Below are 17,037 nucleotides of genomic sequence, written 5' to 3' on the forward strand. Positions count from 1 at the left end.
GGAAGCAGCAGGACAACCGATATACCTACGTTTTATCGCATCCTGCAAGAGACCAGAGGGGGAGGGAAATTACAGTTTACTGCAAATGGACCTCTTCGCTCTTCATCAACACTGTTAAGAAAAGCTATTATTCTCCAAAAGGGATGCTGTTTAGACTCTGATAGATTCATTGTTCTCTGCTGTGTCTGGGACAGCATGAGCGGCTCTTCCCGCTGCTAACATGATTGAAGGAAGAACACAGTAATAAATATATGCCCATTAAGCTGGTGAGCCTCTTTTCACTTCACTGATACTAATGGGGAAGAAATGAAACAGTTTCAAAACAGCAAGTTGCCAAAACCGCATTTGGAAAGGCTGAAGAGTGAGAAGTCACAAGTGACACACCGCGGTTCATGCTCCGCCAACGCTCGCAGGAAGGGGCTGGCTGGAGAATAGCAAATGTCTGTCTCCAAGGGACAACTTCAAGAAGCTGCATTTTCCCTCTCACTATGGATCATTCCGTTTGGCTTTACTTGGAATTTAGGGGGTTTTCCTCTTCTCAAACCACCCCCTTATGGTGAAGGGGTGAAGCTTTCAGGGTGGAGTTTCTAAGGGCACAAAGTCAGGTAAAAGAGCTGTCTTGCTCCTATCTTGTTTCCTAATAAATACATATTCATCTATACGCATCATATATGCATCTTCACACGCATCTATAAGTAGACATACAGCTAAATGAACAGACAGACTTCCAAGGGTACATCTAAGGACCTGTGTGGGGCTAGATGACCTCCTCAAGTCCCCTCCTGCCTGAATTACCTTTGATCCTACAGTAGACAAAGGTGGATGGATCAAAGATCTAAATACCTGGTGTCTCAGAGCTTAAAAACCACAGATTAAGATGTTTAGCGTTAGTTTGACAAATCCTGGATTAATTTCCTACCTCCATCACTGACTTACCTCCTGTTCAGCAGCTCAAGCTGGGGTACGTTCATGGCCCCAGCATCCCCATCCTCAGCGCACGCTCCATCCCCCACGTTGTACAGACAACATAGAGCAGATAGCTTGGAATCCAGGGAGCTGTTTGAGTCAAAACTGAAGCATTTTGGGAGCAGGGGGAAGGGAGGCTCAGCTTTTATTAAGAGCAGCTCTCTGAACCAGCTGTGCCAGTGCAAGCCAGCAAGGAGGTGGGAACACATGGCCGGGAGGAGAGGAGACAGAGACATGGCAGTGCTGCCTCAGATCAGCTCACGCTGCCATGGCATCACACTTTCCCTTGCAATATTCTGGGCACAGAACAAATTTGTTCCAGTTCATATATAAAGTTCGGGGAATGGTGAATTTAATAGGTACCATCTCCCTTGTGAGTGCACGGTGAAGGGCAGAGTCACCTGTGTAGGTGCTTACATACAAGGGGTGCATTTAGTTATTTAACTGAGGTTTTAAACCTCTTCTTGGCCCCATGCTCATGAAAAACCTTGCACAGAAAAAGCATCACTCACTCTCCAGAGTCCTTGTTCAGACACTTCTGCTATTCTGTGGCTCTTTACCTCTCTCTGCTGGCAGGACCATAGGGAGAAGCTGGGGTGCCAGCCAGAGATGAGGACAGAGGGACAGAGGGGAAGGAGAAGAGGATAATAAACTTTCATCACTATTCCTTAGACTGTATTCCACTTCTGCTTTAGACACTAGGGTTTTAGAACAGACTGATATGAACCTAGAAATGGGGCAAATCAAGGAGCAGATCCTAACTTGCTCATCAGCCTGATATTGCTCCAAATATTGAACCAAATATCAGCCCAGGCAACTGCTGTTCAGTATTTGGAACGGTATTAGGCAGTGATACTAAGCTGATAGCTCAGCAGCTATTTGTACCACAATCTCCAAGGCTAAAATGATTCAGGACATGTTTTGCTGGGTATGCCGGCAGCGTAGCTCAAGTATGGAGTTACTGCAGGGAATTCTAGCAAAGGAAATAAAAGTAGAAGGTATTTAGGAGGGAAGAGCAGCCTGAAGTTCATAATGGAACAATGCCAGCACTGCTACCTTGCTGCAGTCCTTCCTTAGTGCCTGAACACTGTTGTCCACATGTTCCCCAGCCTTTAAAAGGGCTTTCCTTCAGCACTGAGCACAAAAATCACCCAGTAGAAAGCAGCTGTGTCATAAAGCAGGATTGCTTTCAATCTCCCTGTAGCTGATAGCCGCCGAGTGCTGCTTCTCATAACTTTTACCACTGCTGACATGCCAGCATCAATCTGTTCCTCCAATCTGTGCTGGTCTGTTGGACAGGTTGGGAAAGGGACTCACACACACAGAGGACACAGATGCAAGCCTCCAAATTAGCGAAAGGAGCCTGAGGATAAAGGACAAAAGCCACATCATTATGCCCTGCAGTTGGTGCAGCCTTTTAGTTTGAGGCTAAACCTCAGCACTGACACTCCTGAGCTAAGGGAAACGTCTGCTTTTAACAAGCTGGTTCTTCCTCCTTTATCAGGCTGATATTTTACAGCCCTTGTTTTTATAGGAGAAACTATTCCCTCAAATGAAACCTTTTTACTCCAGCAGAGATTCCCTCCAGGAGGCAGTTGGGGGAATTGCCTGCCCTGTTTAGAATTGGATATGTTACAGTCTATACCTTCTGCTGCAAATTGGCTCCCAGTGCACTTGTGTGTGTCATTTTCACCTACCCACTCGCAGCTCGCACCAGGCACCGGAGCTTCGTGTAAAGGGATGGATTCTGCCAACCCTGGGAGCCACCGGTGGAAACCACCACTAGAACCAGGTTGGAGCAGAGGTGGCCATGTTGGCACATCCCTCTCTTGCCATGGAGTGACCTGTAAGGAATGTGAGCTGAAAAGGTTGCTTAAATGTAACCAGAGACCACTTAAATGGGGAGCACAAAGCGCAAAGAATCCCATAGTGGTTTGGGTTGGAAGGGACCTTAATGTTCATCCACTGCCAAGCCCCTGCCCCTAGCAGAAGAGCTTCTGCCTAAGAGCTCATCTCAGTCTCCCCTCAGGCAGGTTCAAGCCATTCCCCTTGGCCTGTCCCTACAGGCCCTTGTCCAAAGCCCCTCTCCAGCTTTAGGTAGGCACCCTTTAGGTATTATGGAGACAAAGGTATCCTTATGGGAAGGCAATAATACAATAGGAGCTACAGAGGTGGAAAACACAAGACATAAATCATAAAATCCCGGAACACCAGGTTGGAAGGGACCTCGAGGATCATCTTGTTCAGCCTTTCTAGGCAAAGCATGACCTATACTAGATGGCCCAGCGCCATGTGCAGCAGTGTCCAGCGCTGGGGGAGCCATCACTTCCCTAGGGAGATTATACCAATGGTTGCTCTCACTGGGAAATATTTTCCTCTTGTGTCCAGTGGGAATCTCTCCAGCAGTAAATTGTGCCCATCACCCCTTGTCTTTTCCATGGAACTCCTTGTATAAAGGGAGTCTCCATGTTCTTTGTAGCCACCTTTTAAATACTAAAACATAAATGACAACTGAACCAGTTTCTCCCATCAGTGTGAATCCTACACATCTCCTTTTCTTCCCTCCCCTTCTAAGGATCCTGTTATTTTCTAGCTCTGGGACCAGGAGAGGAACAGGGATACAGCCCATCAGATGACACAGTGCAGATGCTCTTACCTCTGCAGAGGGAGCCAAATGAAGGACATCAATGGATGCGATCACCAAACAGAACCAAAGAGCAGAAGTTTACTGAACTCACCTGCTCTCTTGAAGCCTTCCCAGCAACATTTTGTAGTTCTAAACCATTAAAAGAAACCACGGTTTCTTCCATCCAACATTTCTACGGAATCCAATCCCCTAACATAGAGGCACAACCACCCAAAAGAAGTGATGAATGCCCCATCCCTGGCAGTGTTCAAGGCCAGGTTGGAACAACCTTGCTCTAGTGGAAGGGCAGGAGAGGTTGGAACTGGATGAGCTTTAAGGTCCCTTCCAATCCGAACCATTCTGTGACTCTATGAGTCTAAAACACTCCACAAGGAGACCAAACCTCCCCAAGGCCTTCAAGGAGTTTGTTCTGCAATCGCATTCTCTAATCCTGCCAAATTATCTAACCCAAGCGGCCAGGAGAACAGAAATACAGCCCAACTGGTGGCATTACCAAGAATATCTTCTTATTTAGAGGAAAAGAATATGAAATCCTAAGAGGCTGTCAGAGAGGAGCCCTAATTACACTGTGGGGTGTTGCTGCTCCACAGAATGGTTTTGGTTGGTGGGGTTTTAATGAGGGGAATGTGAAACGCTCAACTTCAGAGCTAATAAAAACCAAGCCTGGCTCTTATATATTCAAAGGAAGAGGTGGGTAAATAAGACTGGGCATGTGTGCTTGCTCTAATATGATAAATACTCATCAAGCAGCTATTTGGCCTCTGGTTTCCTGAGTACACAATACACTTGTGATGAGCCCCGTGGTTTTAAAGCATCTTTCTAACGTAGGAACAACCCCTATTGTTGCCCTCAACCAAAAGCTATCAGCAGTCTAGCAGCTATTGACAGGCAAGAGATCAATTCTTCCTTTTGGCTAATGATGCCCAAGAAATAGCTTTTTATCACCTTGAGTCAATGGACATTTTCCTGAGCAGAGAAATCACTCCGGTTCAAGAGCCACCAGATGAGTGTGAGAGCCCTGGAAGAGATGTAGGTGTTGGCAGCATTGGTGTCCATAAATCATCTCATAGAGAGTGAAATAGAGCAAAGCAGTGTCTATTCTGGAAACTGGCTTAGAGATGGTCATAGGCAACTGGAGCAAAGCACAATTATGGGCTCTTCAGAGTGTTTTTTCTCGAGATGATGATGGCTCTTCTGTTTTTACTCCTTTAGATAGTTCATAATTGTCCCATTTCAGCTCATTCTGTAAAACCTGCTTGGAAAATGCAGTAGAGAAAGACTTGCTCAACAAGAACCCTGTCAAAGAGAGAAGTGTGGAGGAGATACTTGACGTTACATAGCTCTAGGCTTTTACATTTTCCATTTTTCATGTGGCGAAGCCATTTCAGCAAGCGGTAGGGATAGTGCTGAGCTGTTGTTACGCTTCCAGCTACTGCCTGCCATCCTTCAGGAGAACCATGAATTTCTGAATGAGGGAGGGGGAAAAAAAGGGAGTTTGAACACTGTCAAATGCGCTGTGGCACAAAAGTGGATCAGTCAGGAGATTAGTGAAACAACTCTGTCAAAACAACTTGTCTCAAAGCTGATATCTGGGGGGAGTGTTGGGTTCTTAGGAAGCTAATGCATTAAAACTCTAACCCAAACTGTTAGTTTTAAAGGCTTCCAAGGTGCTTGTGATTTCGAGTCTGATTCTGAAACCTAAAAGACCATTCAGGCAACTCTTCTACGCACGTGCCATACCCAGTCCGTGCCTGAGGAACCTGTTATATGGGTAGCAACTGCATCTCTAAGCGGCTTTGGCAACCAAACCTGAATCTGCTTTGAAACAAAGACAACGAAGTTGAATGCTTCTATCTTGAACATTATAGAATCCCAGCCTGGTTTGGGTTGGAGGGGACCTTAAAGCTCCTCCAGTCCCAACGCCTGCCATGGGCAGGGACCCCTTCCACTGGAGCAGCTTGCTCCAAGCCCCTGTGTCCAACCTGGCCTTAAACACTGCCAGGGATGGGGCAGCCACAGCTTCTCTGGGCACCCTGTGCCAGCGCCTCAGCACCCTCACAGGGAAGAGCTTCTGCCTAAGAGCTCAGCTCAGTCTCCCCTCGGGCAGGTTCAAGCCATTCCCCTTGGCCTGGCCCTACAGGCCCTTGTCCCAAGCCCCTCTCTATAGAATTGTATTTTACCCAGAAGAAACATGGACTCCACTCTGTGACTATAACATCAGTTCTTTGGGTCATTTTAGCTTCCTGTTGTGACCCATTTGATTTCAGAGCCAGCCAGATCCGCAGATCCCACTTCTCAAAGCCATTCAGTAATCCCACCAAGTTCTACCCAGCCTTTCTGATGAGCAACAGCAGCGAATTACGCTCCCTCAGATACAATCGTGTCACCACATCAGCGGAGCCAAGTCACTGCTCCAGCAGACACTTGCCCACAGTGGCCATGTGGTGATTAACTCTGTTCACAGTCAAAGAGGGGTAAAAGAAAGGAAAAGATCAGTCAAAAATCAAATTACCTCTCATCCTCAGGCCTCCTGCCAGCACGTGGCATCTCCATCAGTGCGTCAGAGGTGTGTGTGACACTCAGTTATCAGCTCCATCAAACATCAGACGCCTCAGCCTTTTATTCCAACATCAACCCATGCACGTGAGCCACAAAGTGGGCACCTCTCCAGAGCTGCAGTGAATCCCTTCCTTGAGTTAGCACTAGAACAACTGCAAACTGTCAATGCCTTGTAGCAGAGTCCATCCTGCAGAGTGGTGCAGGGAAGGGCCATTAAAATGGTAAAACTTAGCTTGAGGACAGTAAAAACTGTGTTCTCCAAGTTTCCTTGGATACTTACAAATCTGGGGTGGCATCTATGCAAGTTAGATGCTTCCCCTCCCCAAAGCCATCAGCTGGCACATGGGATGTTCTGAAAATGATTAAGGAAACACTTAGAGCTGTATGTATCTGGTACACTCCTATTTAATCCAGCAGTGGCAAGCTTGCCAGCTACCCAGATCTCCCCACAGTCTACCTTCCCCTCTGCTCCTGCAACAACTGATGCTCAAAGTGCAGGATCCAGCCCTACACTTCCCATGCAGAGACAGCAACCACAGCCCTGTTGCCATCAGATTTACTGTTAGGTCTTCCTCTTGTAGAAGGAAAGGAGAGGATTTGGCTGATCAAGACAAGAAGTACCCAACACCTGATGGCACCACAGACATAGCATTCGATGAAAGCCCATTGTCATGCAATTCATCTGGACTTTATAGCTCTTGGGTAGAAATGGTCATCATTGGCAAAGCTGAAAGTTCAGGCCTGTAGGGCCAGGCCAAGGGGAATGGCTTGAACCTGCCCGAGGGGAGACTGAGCTGAGCTCTTAGGCAGAAGCTCTTCCCTGTGAGGGTGCTGAGGCGCTGGCACAGGGTGCCCAGAGAAGCTGTGGCTGCCCCATCCCTGGCAGTGTTCAAGGCCAGGTTGGACACAGGGGCTTGGAGCAAGCTGCTCCAGTGGAAGGGGTCCCTGCCTGTGGCAGGGGTTGGAGCTGGATGAGCTTTAAGGTGCTTCCAACACAAACCAGTCTGATTCTATTATTTCCTCTCCCCTCCTCTGCCCCATACCTTCACTGCACACTCAGAGCCCTCCAGCTTGCATAACAAAGTTCACCTCCCGCACATGTGGTCATGACTAAGGGAAACAAGGCACAAAACACTCGTGTTTGCTCTCTCAGTGCAGCTCTGACTTAACCCTGGCTGTATCCTGGGGGTGTCACTATGCAAACCCCAAATATAGGTCAGAAGTCTGTGCGGTTTGCCACAGCAAATGACTCGTGTTACATCTGCCTGAAGGCAGATGAGATCTGAGTCACTGCTGCTGCAGCATTCTCTGCTCTTCTTCTCTCAACCCCAGCTCCTTTTTGCTTACCATCACATTAGGGTTGAAAGCATCCACTGACATCAAAAGACCAGGAGAGCAATGCCTCGTACTGCACATCACACAAGGAGGGGATATTTCACATTGATGCCATGCCTCTTGCCCAGCCCGGCACCTACCACACAAGCAGCCACTTTCTGAACTGAATGCCACTTTTAATTCGTTCACCTGCTCTACTTGTCTTTCCTAAGAAGGAATTATCACACCTGAACAGTGGAACAAAATAGAAGAGGTTCTTTGACCAATAGGGCATGGGAGAAGGGCTGCCTGCCATCTCCATCACTGCTTACACGGGAGGTACACTGGTCCTTTGGCACAGCTGCTTCTTTTATCTCCTGAGGCAAGCCTGACAATCGAGTCAGGCTGCTCTTTATATGACATTAAACCACACAGGGCTGAAGTCTTTTGGATGTACACACACCACAAAAGAGCCCCACCAGGTCAGGTGTCTACACATGGGCAGATAAGGAGAAGAGTTTGAGATAATGCTCACAGGAAGGTCAAGATCCTTGTTTCAGAAAGCAGTCTCTGCAATAGTCACCTCTGCTTCCACAAGTTTCATGTGTTCATGTATAGATAGGTATCAGACAAAAGTCCATAGAACAGGACTGACAGGGCCTTGGACACGTCACCAGCCCACCCCTCTGCCCCAAAGCAGAATCAAGTGCTACCAAAAGTGACACTTTAGCCATCAGTGGGGTATCCACAACATCCTTCTGCTTCCCAAGAGCAGGAACACCACCCAGCAAAAAGTACCACTGCAGATGGCACAATCCACAACAGGAGGGCATCCAGAGGGTTATACACAGCCCAAACAACATTTATTTCCATCAAGAAATGGCAATGAGAACCAACGGGAACACAGTAGGAGATGGGGCTGATGCCTCACAGCTGCTGGTACCAGAACCCACAGGACAGCAAGGTTCCCTTCAGCTGAAAGCAGCAAATGTGGGTCTGCAGGGAAACCCTTTGCTATCACTGCTGCTCAGCAACATCTGGAACACAGGAACTTCGGAACAACCCAAATTCACTATAACAAATGGGCAGCTGAGCTGCAGGGGAACAGAAGCAACACCGAACGAGTCCACAACTGACCAAGCAGAGAAGAGAAGGGGTTTCACCAGTAGAAACATCCAAAAAGCCCTGCAGTGATGCAGGCACAGCCCGAAATGTCACCTCATCCTCCCCTGCTTTACAGCACAGAGAGAAGCAGAGGTTTAACAAAGGCTTTTTCCTCTTACCTCCTTGTTGGTGACTCCGGGGGGCAAAGTCCCATGTTTGTAATCCTCCAACAACTGCACAGCTTCCTTCAGACGACTCTGCAAATGGAAGAGCAGCACATCTGCAATGCCTGTCCTGCACTGAATGGGTTTACTGGGGCAATGGATTGAAGTCCTAGAATTAGGTGTTTTTTAATGGAAACCTTATGATGGCCCCTTTTAACCATATGATATATGATGGATATATTTTTTCCTGTTAGGGTGGTGAGGCACTGGAATGGGTTGCCCAGAGAGGTTGTGAATGCTCCATCCCTGGCAGTGTTCAAGGCCAGGTTGGATAAGGCCTTGGGTGATATGGTTTAGAGCAAGGTGTCCCTGCCCATGGCAAGGGGGTTGGAACTGGATGATCTTAAGGTCCTTTCCAACCCTAACTATTCTATGATTCTATAGAAGAAGGATGCATGGATTTGCTGGCTGGCACAGTCCTGCTCTTCTGTATCTAACTGCAGGAGTGGTATAGAGGGAGAAATAAAAGAGAAAAACCTCCCCCTTGCATTGTGTCTATGGAACACATCATAAAAACCTGAGGGTTTGCAGTGTGGGACCAGAGCTCTGATAAACCCTGAGGATAAAAGTTCTCTAGGAAACAATGAAGATGAGCAATAGATAATTCTTCCCTGTGAGGGTGCTGAGGCGCTGGCACAGGGTGCCCAGAGAAGCTGTGGCTGCCCCATCCCTGGCAGTGCTCAAGGCCAGGTTGGACACAGGGGCTTGGAGCAAGCTGCTCCAGTGGAAGGGGTCCCTGCCTGTGGCAGGGGTTGGAGCTGGATGGGATTTAAGGTCCCTTCCAACCCAAACCAGGCTGGGATGCTATGAAGAGGAGCTCCACTGGAGCTACCATACATCAGCTTGCAAGGCAGTGTAACAGCACCCTTTGTAACTGCACACTGAAGTTAGTTTATCTGAAGCCCCATGGCATTTTCACACACTTCAGATGGCTCTCAGAGTCCCACTGACCTGTGTTACTGTTTAAAGTGCCTGTTCTGCACTCATTCACACAGGGGTTCACAACCGGTGACATCCTCCCTAAGAACATCAACGTCAGCTGTTGCTACAGTTAGAGTTAGAATGGGGCTAGCACCACCGAGTCAAACACATACACGAGTAAACCAAGATTTTCCTCACACTGTGATAAAATAGAAGAATGAACACGTTCCATGTGTTCAAGGGATCACAAGGGCATTGGGCCGTGCTACCAGCCTGTCAAAATCATCAATGCACTCCCAAAACAGTCATCCATATATACAGAAATATAAAGAAGTGTTCTGCCATTGAAGAGTAGCTTATGTATGCAGAATGATTTCAAGAACTAGATATAATAATTGCCAGAAATACATACATTGTGTGTAGATAGACATTATATTATAGATAACATATACTGTAGAGTGTATATCATAGACTCGCCGCCTGGTTTGGGTTGGAAGGGAGCTTAAAGCTCCTCCAGCTCCAACCCCTGCCACAGGCAGGGACCCCTTCCACTGGAGCAGCTTGCTCCAAGCCCCTGTGTCCAACCTGGCCTTGAACACTGCCAGGGATGGGGCAGCCACAGCTTCTCTGGGCACCCTGTGCCAGCGCCTCAGCACCCTCACAGGGAAGAGCTTCTGCCTAAGAGCTCAGCTCAGTCTCCCCTCGGGCAGGTTAAAGCCATATACACACATGTGAGGTTGTGGAGACCTCACAGCAACCTTCCAGTATCTGAAGGGGGCCTATAGGGATGCTGGGGAGGGACTCATCATTAGGGACTGTAGTGGTAGGACAAGGGGTAATGGGTTAAAACTGAAACAGGGGAAGTTTAGATTGGATATAGGGAGGAAGTTCTTTACTGTAAGGGTGGTGAGGCACTGGAATGGGTTGCCCAGGGAGGTTGTGAATGCTCCATCCCTGGCAGTGTTCAAGGCCAGGTTGGACAGAGCCTTGGGTGCCATGGTTTAGTGTGAGGTGTCCCTGCCCGTGGCAGGGAGTTGGAACTGGATGATCTTAAGGTTCTTTCCACCCCTAACTGTTCTATGATTCTATGATTCTATGATACATTCTACATGAGATAAATGTATTTCTTGAAATCAATTGAAAATTACTAAAACAAACCACAGGGCAGAAGTAGAGAGGTACAAATTAGAAAGAGATTAACCTAAGATAAAGAGGAACAAGTCAGGATACAAACAGCAGCTTCAGGGGGGTTAAACCCACTTATCCAAGCCTGCAGGAAGCACCAGATCACGGCTCCCAAATATCTGAAGCCAAACAAATCACTCAGCTAACCATGTTCAAAAGCCTCCCGCGGGTTATCTGTCATCCAGATGAGTAACATGGGCTTTGGTTTGCTTTGCTGCACTAGCTCTGCTGTTGTGGCAGCTTTGCTGGTGTTAATCCCGGAGGACAGCCCCTAAACACAGAGTATTGTGTCTAAAATCACCCACAGCGTGATGGTGGCTCATCTAAACCCTGTGCTTGGAGTGTGACCGTGTCGAGGCACTGCCAGCTCTGCTCTCACATCCCTCCTGTGTACAAGGCAAAGCATCCCGAGCTCATTAGGAGCTCGCATCCATGGGATCGGTGGCAGGGAAACTACTTTCCCCCCGCTTTCATGCCAACATCAAAGAGTACTTTGTTGTTTCCTTGGAAGCGCCAGCACTTACGCCAACCTGCAAGCAGCAGTTAATGAATGACTATTGTCCTGACAACATTCAACACAGCAGACATATGGAAGAGTGGCAATTCCTGCACGGAGCGAGCGGGTTGGGAGCGGAGCCACTGGGTTGTGGATGGCTCAGCTCACACCAGCAGCACCACGCTATTTCCAGCCCTGGTATTTTATAGGTTTTATTCTTGCAGCAATTAGCACCTCCTGAGCACAAGTGGAGTCTGTACAAAGCCATCACATGGGGCTCAGCAGCAGATAGGAATGACCTCTGCAAAATACTACAGTCTTGGCACAACGTGGGCTCAGAGATGGGGCTTGCTCGTGTTGGGTGCTGATGCTGAGGTCAGCGGTACCCACCAAAGCTCACAGACCTGTGTCACTGGTGACAAGTGATAGAGTTCTGGTTTCTGCCCTGTTTCTGGGTGCATTGGCCTGAAACTTGCTCCCTCTTTGACTCAGACTGACCCATGCACATCGACCCCAATATAAAAACACGGAGCTGTTGGAGCGAGGCCAGAGGAGGCCATGGGGATGCTGCGAGGGCTGGAGCAGCTCTGCTCTGGAGCCAGGCTGAGAGAGCTGGGCTGGGGCAGCCTGGAGAAGAGAAGGCTCCTGAAGGGGAGACCTTAGAGCAGCTCCAGTGCCTAAAGGGGCTGCAGGAAAGCTGGAGAGGGGCTTGGGACAAGGGCCTGTAGGGACAGGCCAAGGGGAATGGCTTGAACCTGCCCGAGGGGAGACTGAGCTGAGCTCTTAGGCAGAAGCTCTTCCCTGTGAGGGTGCTGAGGCGCTGGCACAGGGTGCCCAGAGAAGCTGTGGCTGCCCCATCCCTGGCAGTGCTCAAGGCCAGGTTGGACACAGGGGCTTGGAGCAAGCTGCTCCAGTGGAAGGGGTCCCTGCCCGTGGCAGGGGTTGGAGCTGGAGGAGCTTTAAGGTCCCTTCAACCCAAACCATTCTATGACTCTACATAGCAAGAATAATCAGTGTCTTAACGCTAAGCCCCCTTTCCTTATGCACACAAATGTTAAATTTGTCTTAAAATTGAAACTTATCTTAATAGAAAATCATATGCAAGTGACAGAGGGAATACATGAATCGTTTCCTGGAAGGAGCCTACACTGTTTGGAGCACAAGTATTCTTGTTCTGAATACTTCAATGGATAAGGCCAGTCACTGGTCATACTTTCCCTCATCTATCAAACATCCCAGACAGAGAAATGAGTCCTTACTTGAGCCAAGTCCTCCTGACACTGGACAAAAAGCACAAGTTATGAATGAGGATGGTGCTGCAGCACTGGTGACAGACTGTTTCCTCCAGAAGGGCTGAGGATCTCATACAGAAGCAATGCTGACCTTGAGAAATGGGCACATGGGATGAAATCCAATGGCACGGACACACGGCCATGCTCTTCTGGGCAAGACCCTCAGGGCTCTGTAGCTGCAATGACCAACTACATGAACGACCAGTTAAGAGCGTTGGTTGATCACTGCAAAGCTGCAAGCACTGCAGATATGAGAAACAAATGGGATTTTTAGGCTGGTTCGGGCATTTCCAATCTGGGAAGAATCATAGAACAGTTAGAATCATAGAATAGTTAGGGTTGGAAAGGACCTTAAGATCATCCAGTTCCAACCCCCCACCATGGGCAGGGACACCTCGCTATAAACCATATCACCCAAGGCCTCGTTCAACCTGGCCTTGAACACTGCCAGGGATGGAGCATTCACAGCTTCCCTGGGCAACCCATTCCAGTGCCTCACCACCCTAACAGGAAAGAATTTCCTCCTTAAATCCAATCTAAATCATGGAATCAACCAGGCTGGAAAAGCACTTTCAGCTCATCCAGTCCAACCATTCCCAGCTCTGCCAAGGCCACCACTAACCCATGGCACTGAGGCCTCATCTCCACACTGTGTGAACACTTGCAGGGCCGGTGCCTGCAGCCCTGCCCTGGGCAGCCTGTTCCAATGCCTGAGCACCCTCTGGGGCAGGAATTGTTCCTCAGCTCCATCTAAACCTGCCCTGGTGCAGCTTGAGGCCGGTTCCTCTTGTCCCATCCCTTGTTCCTTGGGAGCAGAGCCCAGCCCCTCCTGGCTCCATCCTCCTGTCAGGCAGTTGGAGGCAGCCATCAGGTCCCCCCTGAGCCTTCTCTTCTCCAGACTGAACCCCCCAGGTCCCTCAGCCCTTCCCCATCACACTTGGGCTCCAGGCCCTGCACCAGCTCCGCTGCCCTGCTCTGGCCCCGCTTCAGCCCCTCAATGTCCCTCTTGTAGTGAGGGTCCCAGAGCTGAGCACAGGATTTGAGGTGCAGCAAGAAAAGCAATCACACAAGATCCCAACAGGACGTGAGGCTCTTGAAGTTCTTCTTGGCAGCTCCTTGTCCTCATGGCTGCTTAAAAACATCCTATTAGGATTACCCAGCATGATCTATGTATATATACATATAACTGTATCATATTGTGGATATCATACATAGTGTAGCTATCATATATACATATGATACCACATATAATATTGTGGTGAAGAGCTGGATGGCCGAACAACCCCCTTCTCGCCTCCCAAGCTAGCAAAGAACCCAGGAATGCCAGCCCAACGTTCTGGAGAGCCATTTGTGCTCATTACTGGCCTTGTGGTTTTGTGACTGCGATTACCTCCCCTGTGTGCCTTGCAAATGATCTGCTCAGAACAGCATGTAGCTCTGAATGAAAAACTGGAAGGAAGAGATGAATGGGTCTGTGTTCTATTTTTTCCCCCTTCTCTTGAGGAAATCTTAGGAGTTACTATAACAACCCTGGCCAGATCCCATCTTGTTGAGTATGGTAACAAACAGAAAACAAAAAAGGCTGATTTTGCTTTTCAAAATCCCAGTCTTCATGAATTTCCTCTTTCAGCTCCGTGGGGAGAGAAGGGAAGTTTCCCAAAGAAAGGAGTCCTAAACCAGCACTGCCGATGGGTCCCGAGGTGGACAAAAGAGTGGCACAGAAAGCAAAGTGTTAACGCATGGATCGCATTAAGAAGATGCTTTTCACATGGCTTGGAAGCAGGCAGGTAGTTTTAGTGAACAACCCCCAGCCTCAACATTCCTTAGGGAAAAGTGCCTTGTTTTCCTCCTGGAAAAGCCCCCAAAATAGGGAATTACAGCTCCAAACGCCAACCAAAGCTCCCCTCCTTTGCTTTCAGCACCACGCAGCATTATTGCGCTAGTGCTCATGTCTAAGATCCCGCTTCATTTCCATTTTAACAGGGGAAAAGATGTCTCTCTGCAAGGTTGTGCTACTGTTTCAATATTTATTGCTGCTTGATTTCTCTCCTGCTGCCTGTAGGAAGAAGTGTCACCGGAGTTTTTACAGCATCACCTAAAAAAAAGATGCAGCCACAGTTTTCCCTCGTAGCTATCATTTCCTTCATACCCCTCTTCTCATCAAAACTAGAGCACTTCTCATGGTGGGTGATGGGGTCTCAGCTCTCATAATAGGGTGCTAGACAGACCATCTGCACCCGGAGGATGTTCTTACAAACCTAAGCCCAGAAGCAGTGCCAGGGATCTACCATGCTCAGGGATTCAGAAGCACAAACTTCCACCCTTGGTGCTGCACCACAGCAGCTCAAGCCGTGTCCACTTGGGCAATGCTACCCACCATCAAGAGGTCTTAGGAAAGGAGCTCAATCCTTGCCTGGTGCTGAACATGGCTGGAAAATACAGAATCATGGAATGGGTTGGGTTGGAAGGGACCTTAAAGCTCATCCAGTTCCAACCCCCTGCTATGGGCAGGGATGCCTCACACAAAACCATGTCACCCAAGGCTCTGTCCAACCTGACCTTGAACACTGCCAGGGATGGGGCATTTACCACTTCCTTGGGCACCCTGTGCCAGTGCCTCAGCACCCTCACAGGGGAGAACTTCTACCTTATATCAAACCTAAATCTCCTCTGTTTCAGTTTGAACCCATCACCCCTTGTTCTATCACTACAGCCCCTGATGAAAAGTCCCTCTCTGGTATCACTGTATGCCCAAAACCACCCAGTTTTGAACCACAGCTCCATTCACTAAGCCCATGAGAAGCATGCAAAGGGCTACTGCTGATCCATGACCATGAGGTTTATGGTTACAGCCAAAACCCAGCACCTGACTCAGTTGGAATGACCCAGTTTAGATCTAACCTGTAGGTTTTAGTTCAAAGAGCTGATGTGACCTGTTCTGTCCTGACCCAGGCCACCAGGCATTGACTCGGAACGTCACTGCCTGGAGCACACTTGCAGGACTACATCAGCAGAATGGAGAATTTCGGTCTTTGCAGGAAGAGCTGCTACAGGATCATACACGTAGGAGCTTGGTTTGGCCAGCCAAAGAAAGGGGATAAAGAACAAGACCAGAGATCACAGAATCATGGAATTGTTTGGGTTGGAAGGGAGCTTAAAGCTCCTCCAGCTCCAACCCCTGCCACGGGCAGGGACCCCTTCCACTGGAGCAGCTTGCTCCAAGCCCCTGTGTCCAACCTGGCCTTGAGCACTGCCAGGGATGGGGCAGCCACAGCTTCTCTGGGCACCCTGTGCCAGCGCCTCAGCACCCTCACAGGGAAGAGCTTCTGCCTAAGAGCTCAGCTCAGTCTCCCCTCGGGCAGGTTCAAGGCATTCCCCTTGGCCTACCCCACATCACACTGAGCTCATGGCCACCTCCAAGAACACTTTGTCACCACCCCAAATCCCTCACAGCCATCACTCCAGCACCCTGGTGGGACACAGGACAACTGCATTGGGTGCCATAGACAACCATACATACGTACAAGCATCAGACACCTCCATCCAGCACGTGAACTCTTGCACTGATTTTCCACCTTGTCCTCCGTGCTCAAGGGCACACTGTTTCTGCCTGAAAGATCTGTGCCTTGTCTTCTCTTGGATCCCAACTGATGCCTACACATGGCTTCGAGCTGCCTCCAGAAACCCATATGTGCACATACAGACCGTAATAACAGTCATTATGCCAGTAGCACTACAACATTACTGTTACAGAATCAACACAAAGAGAGAGTCAAGTTTTGCAGTCGAGGTTTTTAAGAGAAAACCCACTGATGGGACAGGGCATGCCGGGACAGTTGGCATCTCCCTCTGCTCTTATGGAGCTTGTACTGGGGTTGCAAGGCTGCGTTATCCCTGTGATGCTCAACTCTGTGACTGCAAGTTTCACTGGTTTCAGGTTCAGCCCAATGATGACTTATTGGCATGTGAACCAAAGCAAGAGTCTTCTGGCCACCAGCACCACGAATGCAATGTGGGGCACCAAAATCCAGCTGTGCTCTGCCATCAGCAACTCAACCATCCCTGATTTTGTCTCGCTACTCCATAGATGATACATACGGCAGACTTGACTCCAGCTGGCCCTATTGTATTGGATCTACAGTGACAGACAACAGGAGCCAGAAACTTTTTGTTCAAGTAGAGCCAGCAGATGTGACACTGAATAAACACAGACAGTCAATCTGCTGAGTAAGAAGGTATCGTTCATATAAATAACATACATCTAATCCTGCTTCCATTTTAAACCCAAATATGGGAATGCAAGATGCTCCGTGCTCTGCAGACTTCGGC

At 48.8% G+C, this 17,037-nt stretch overlaps 1 protein-coding gene across 3 annotated transcripts in view; it reads right to left on the reverse strand.

The window, feature by feature from the left end:
* The window catches only part of SFXN5 (sideroflexin 5), a 100,349-nt gene that overhangs the window by 70,164 nt on the left and 13,148 nt on the right, over nucleotides 1–17,037 (reverse strand). For 2 of the 3 annotated variants that reach the window (XM_061351966.1, XM_061351965.1), the window contains exon 3: nucleotides 8,770–8,847. The exons of the other annotated variant lie outside the window; for it this stretch is intronic. In XM_061351966.1, the coding sequence (XP_061207950.1) occupies nucleotides 8,770–8,847 (78 nt within the window). The remainder of the gene's footprint in view (nucleotides 1–8,769; nucleotides 8,848–17,037) is intronic. 3 annotated transcript variants of the gene reach the window in all.

Source organism: Neopsephotus bourkii, unplaced genomic scaffold (assembly GCF_033783945.1).
Source record: "Neopsephotus bourkii isolate Nb327-2 ecotype Australia unplaced genomic scaffold, CSIRO-AGI_Nbou_v1 NB_616, whole genome shotgun sequence".
In the NCBI taxonomy this organism is placed as follows: domain Eukaryota; kingdom Metazoa; phylum Chordata; class Aves; order Psittaciformes; family Psittacidae; genus Neopsephotus; species Neopsephotus bourkii.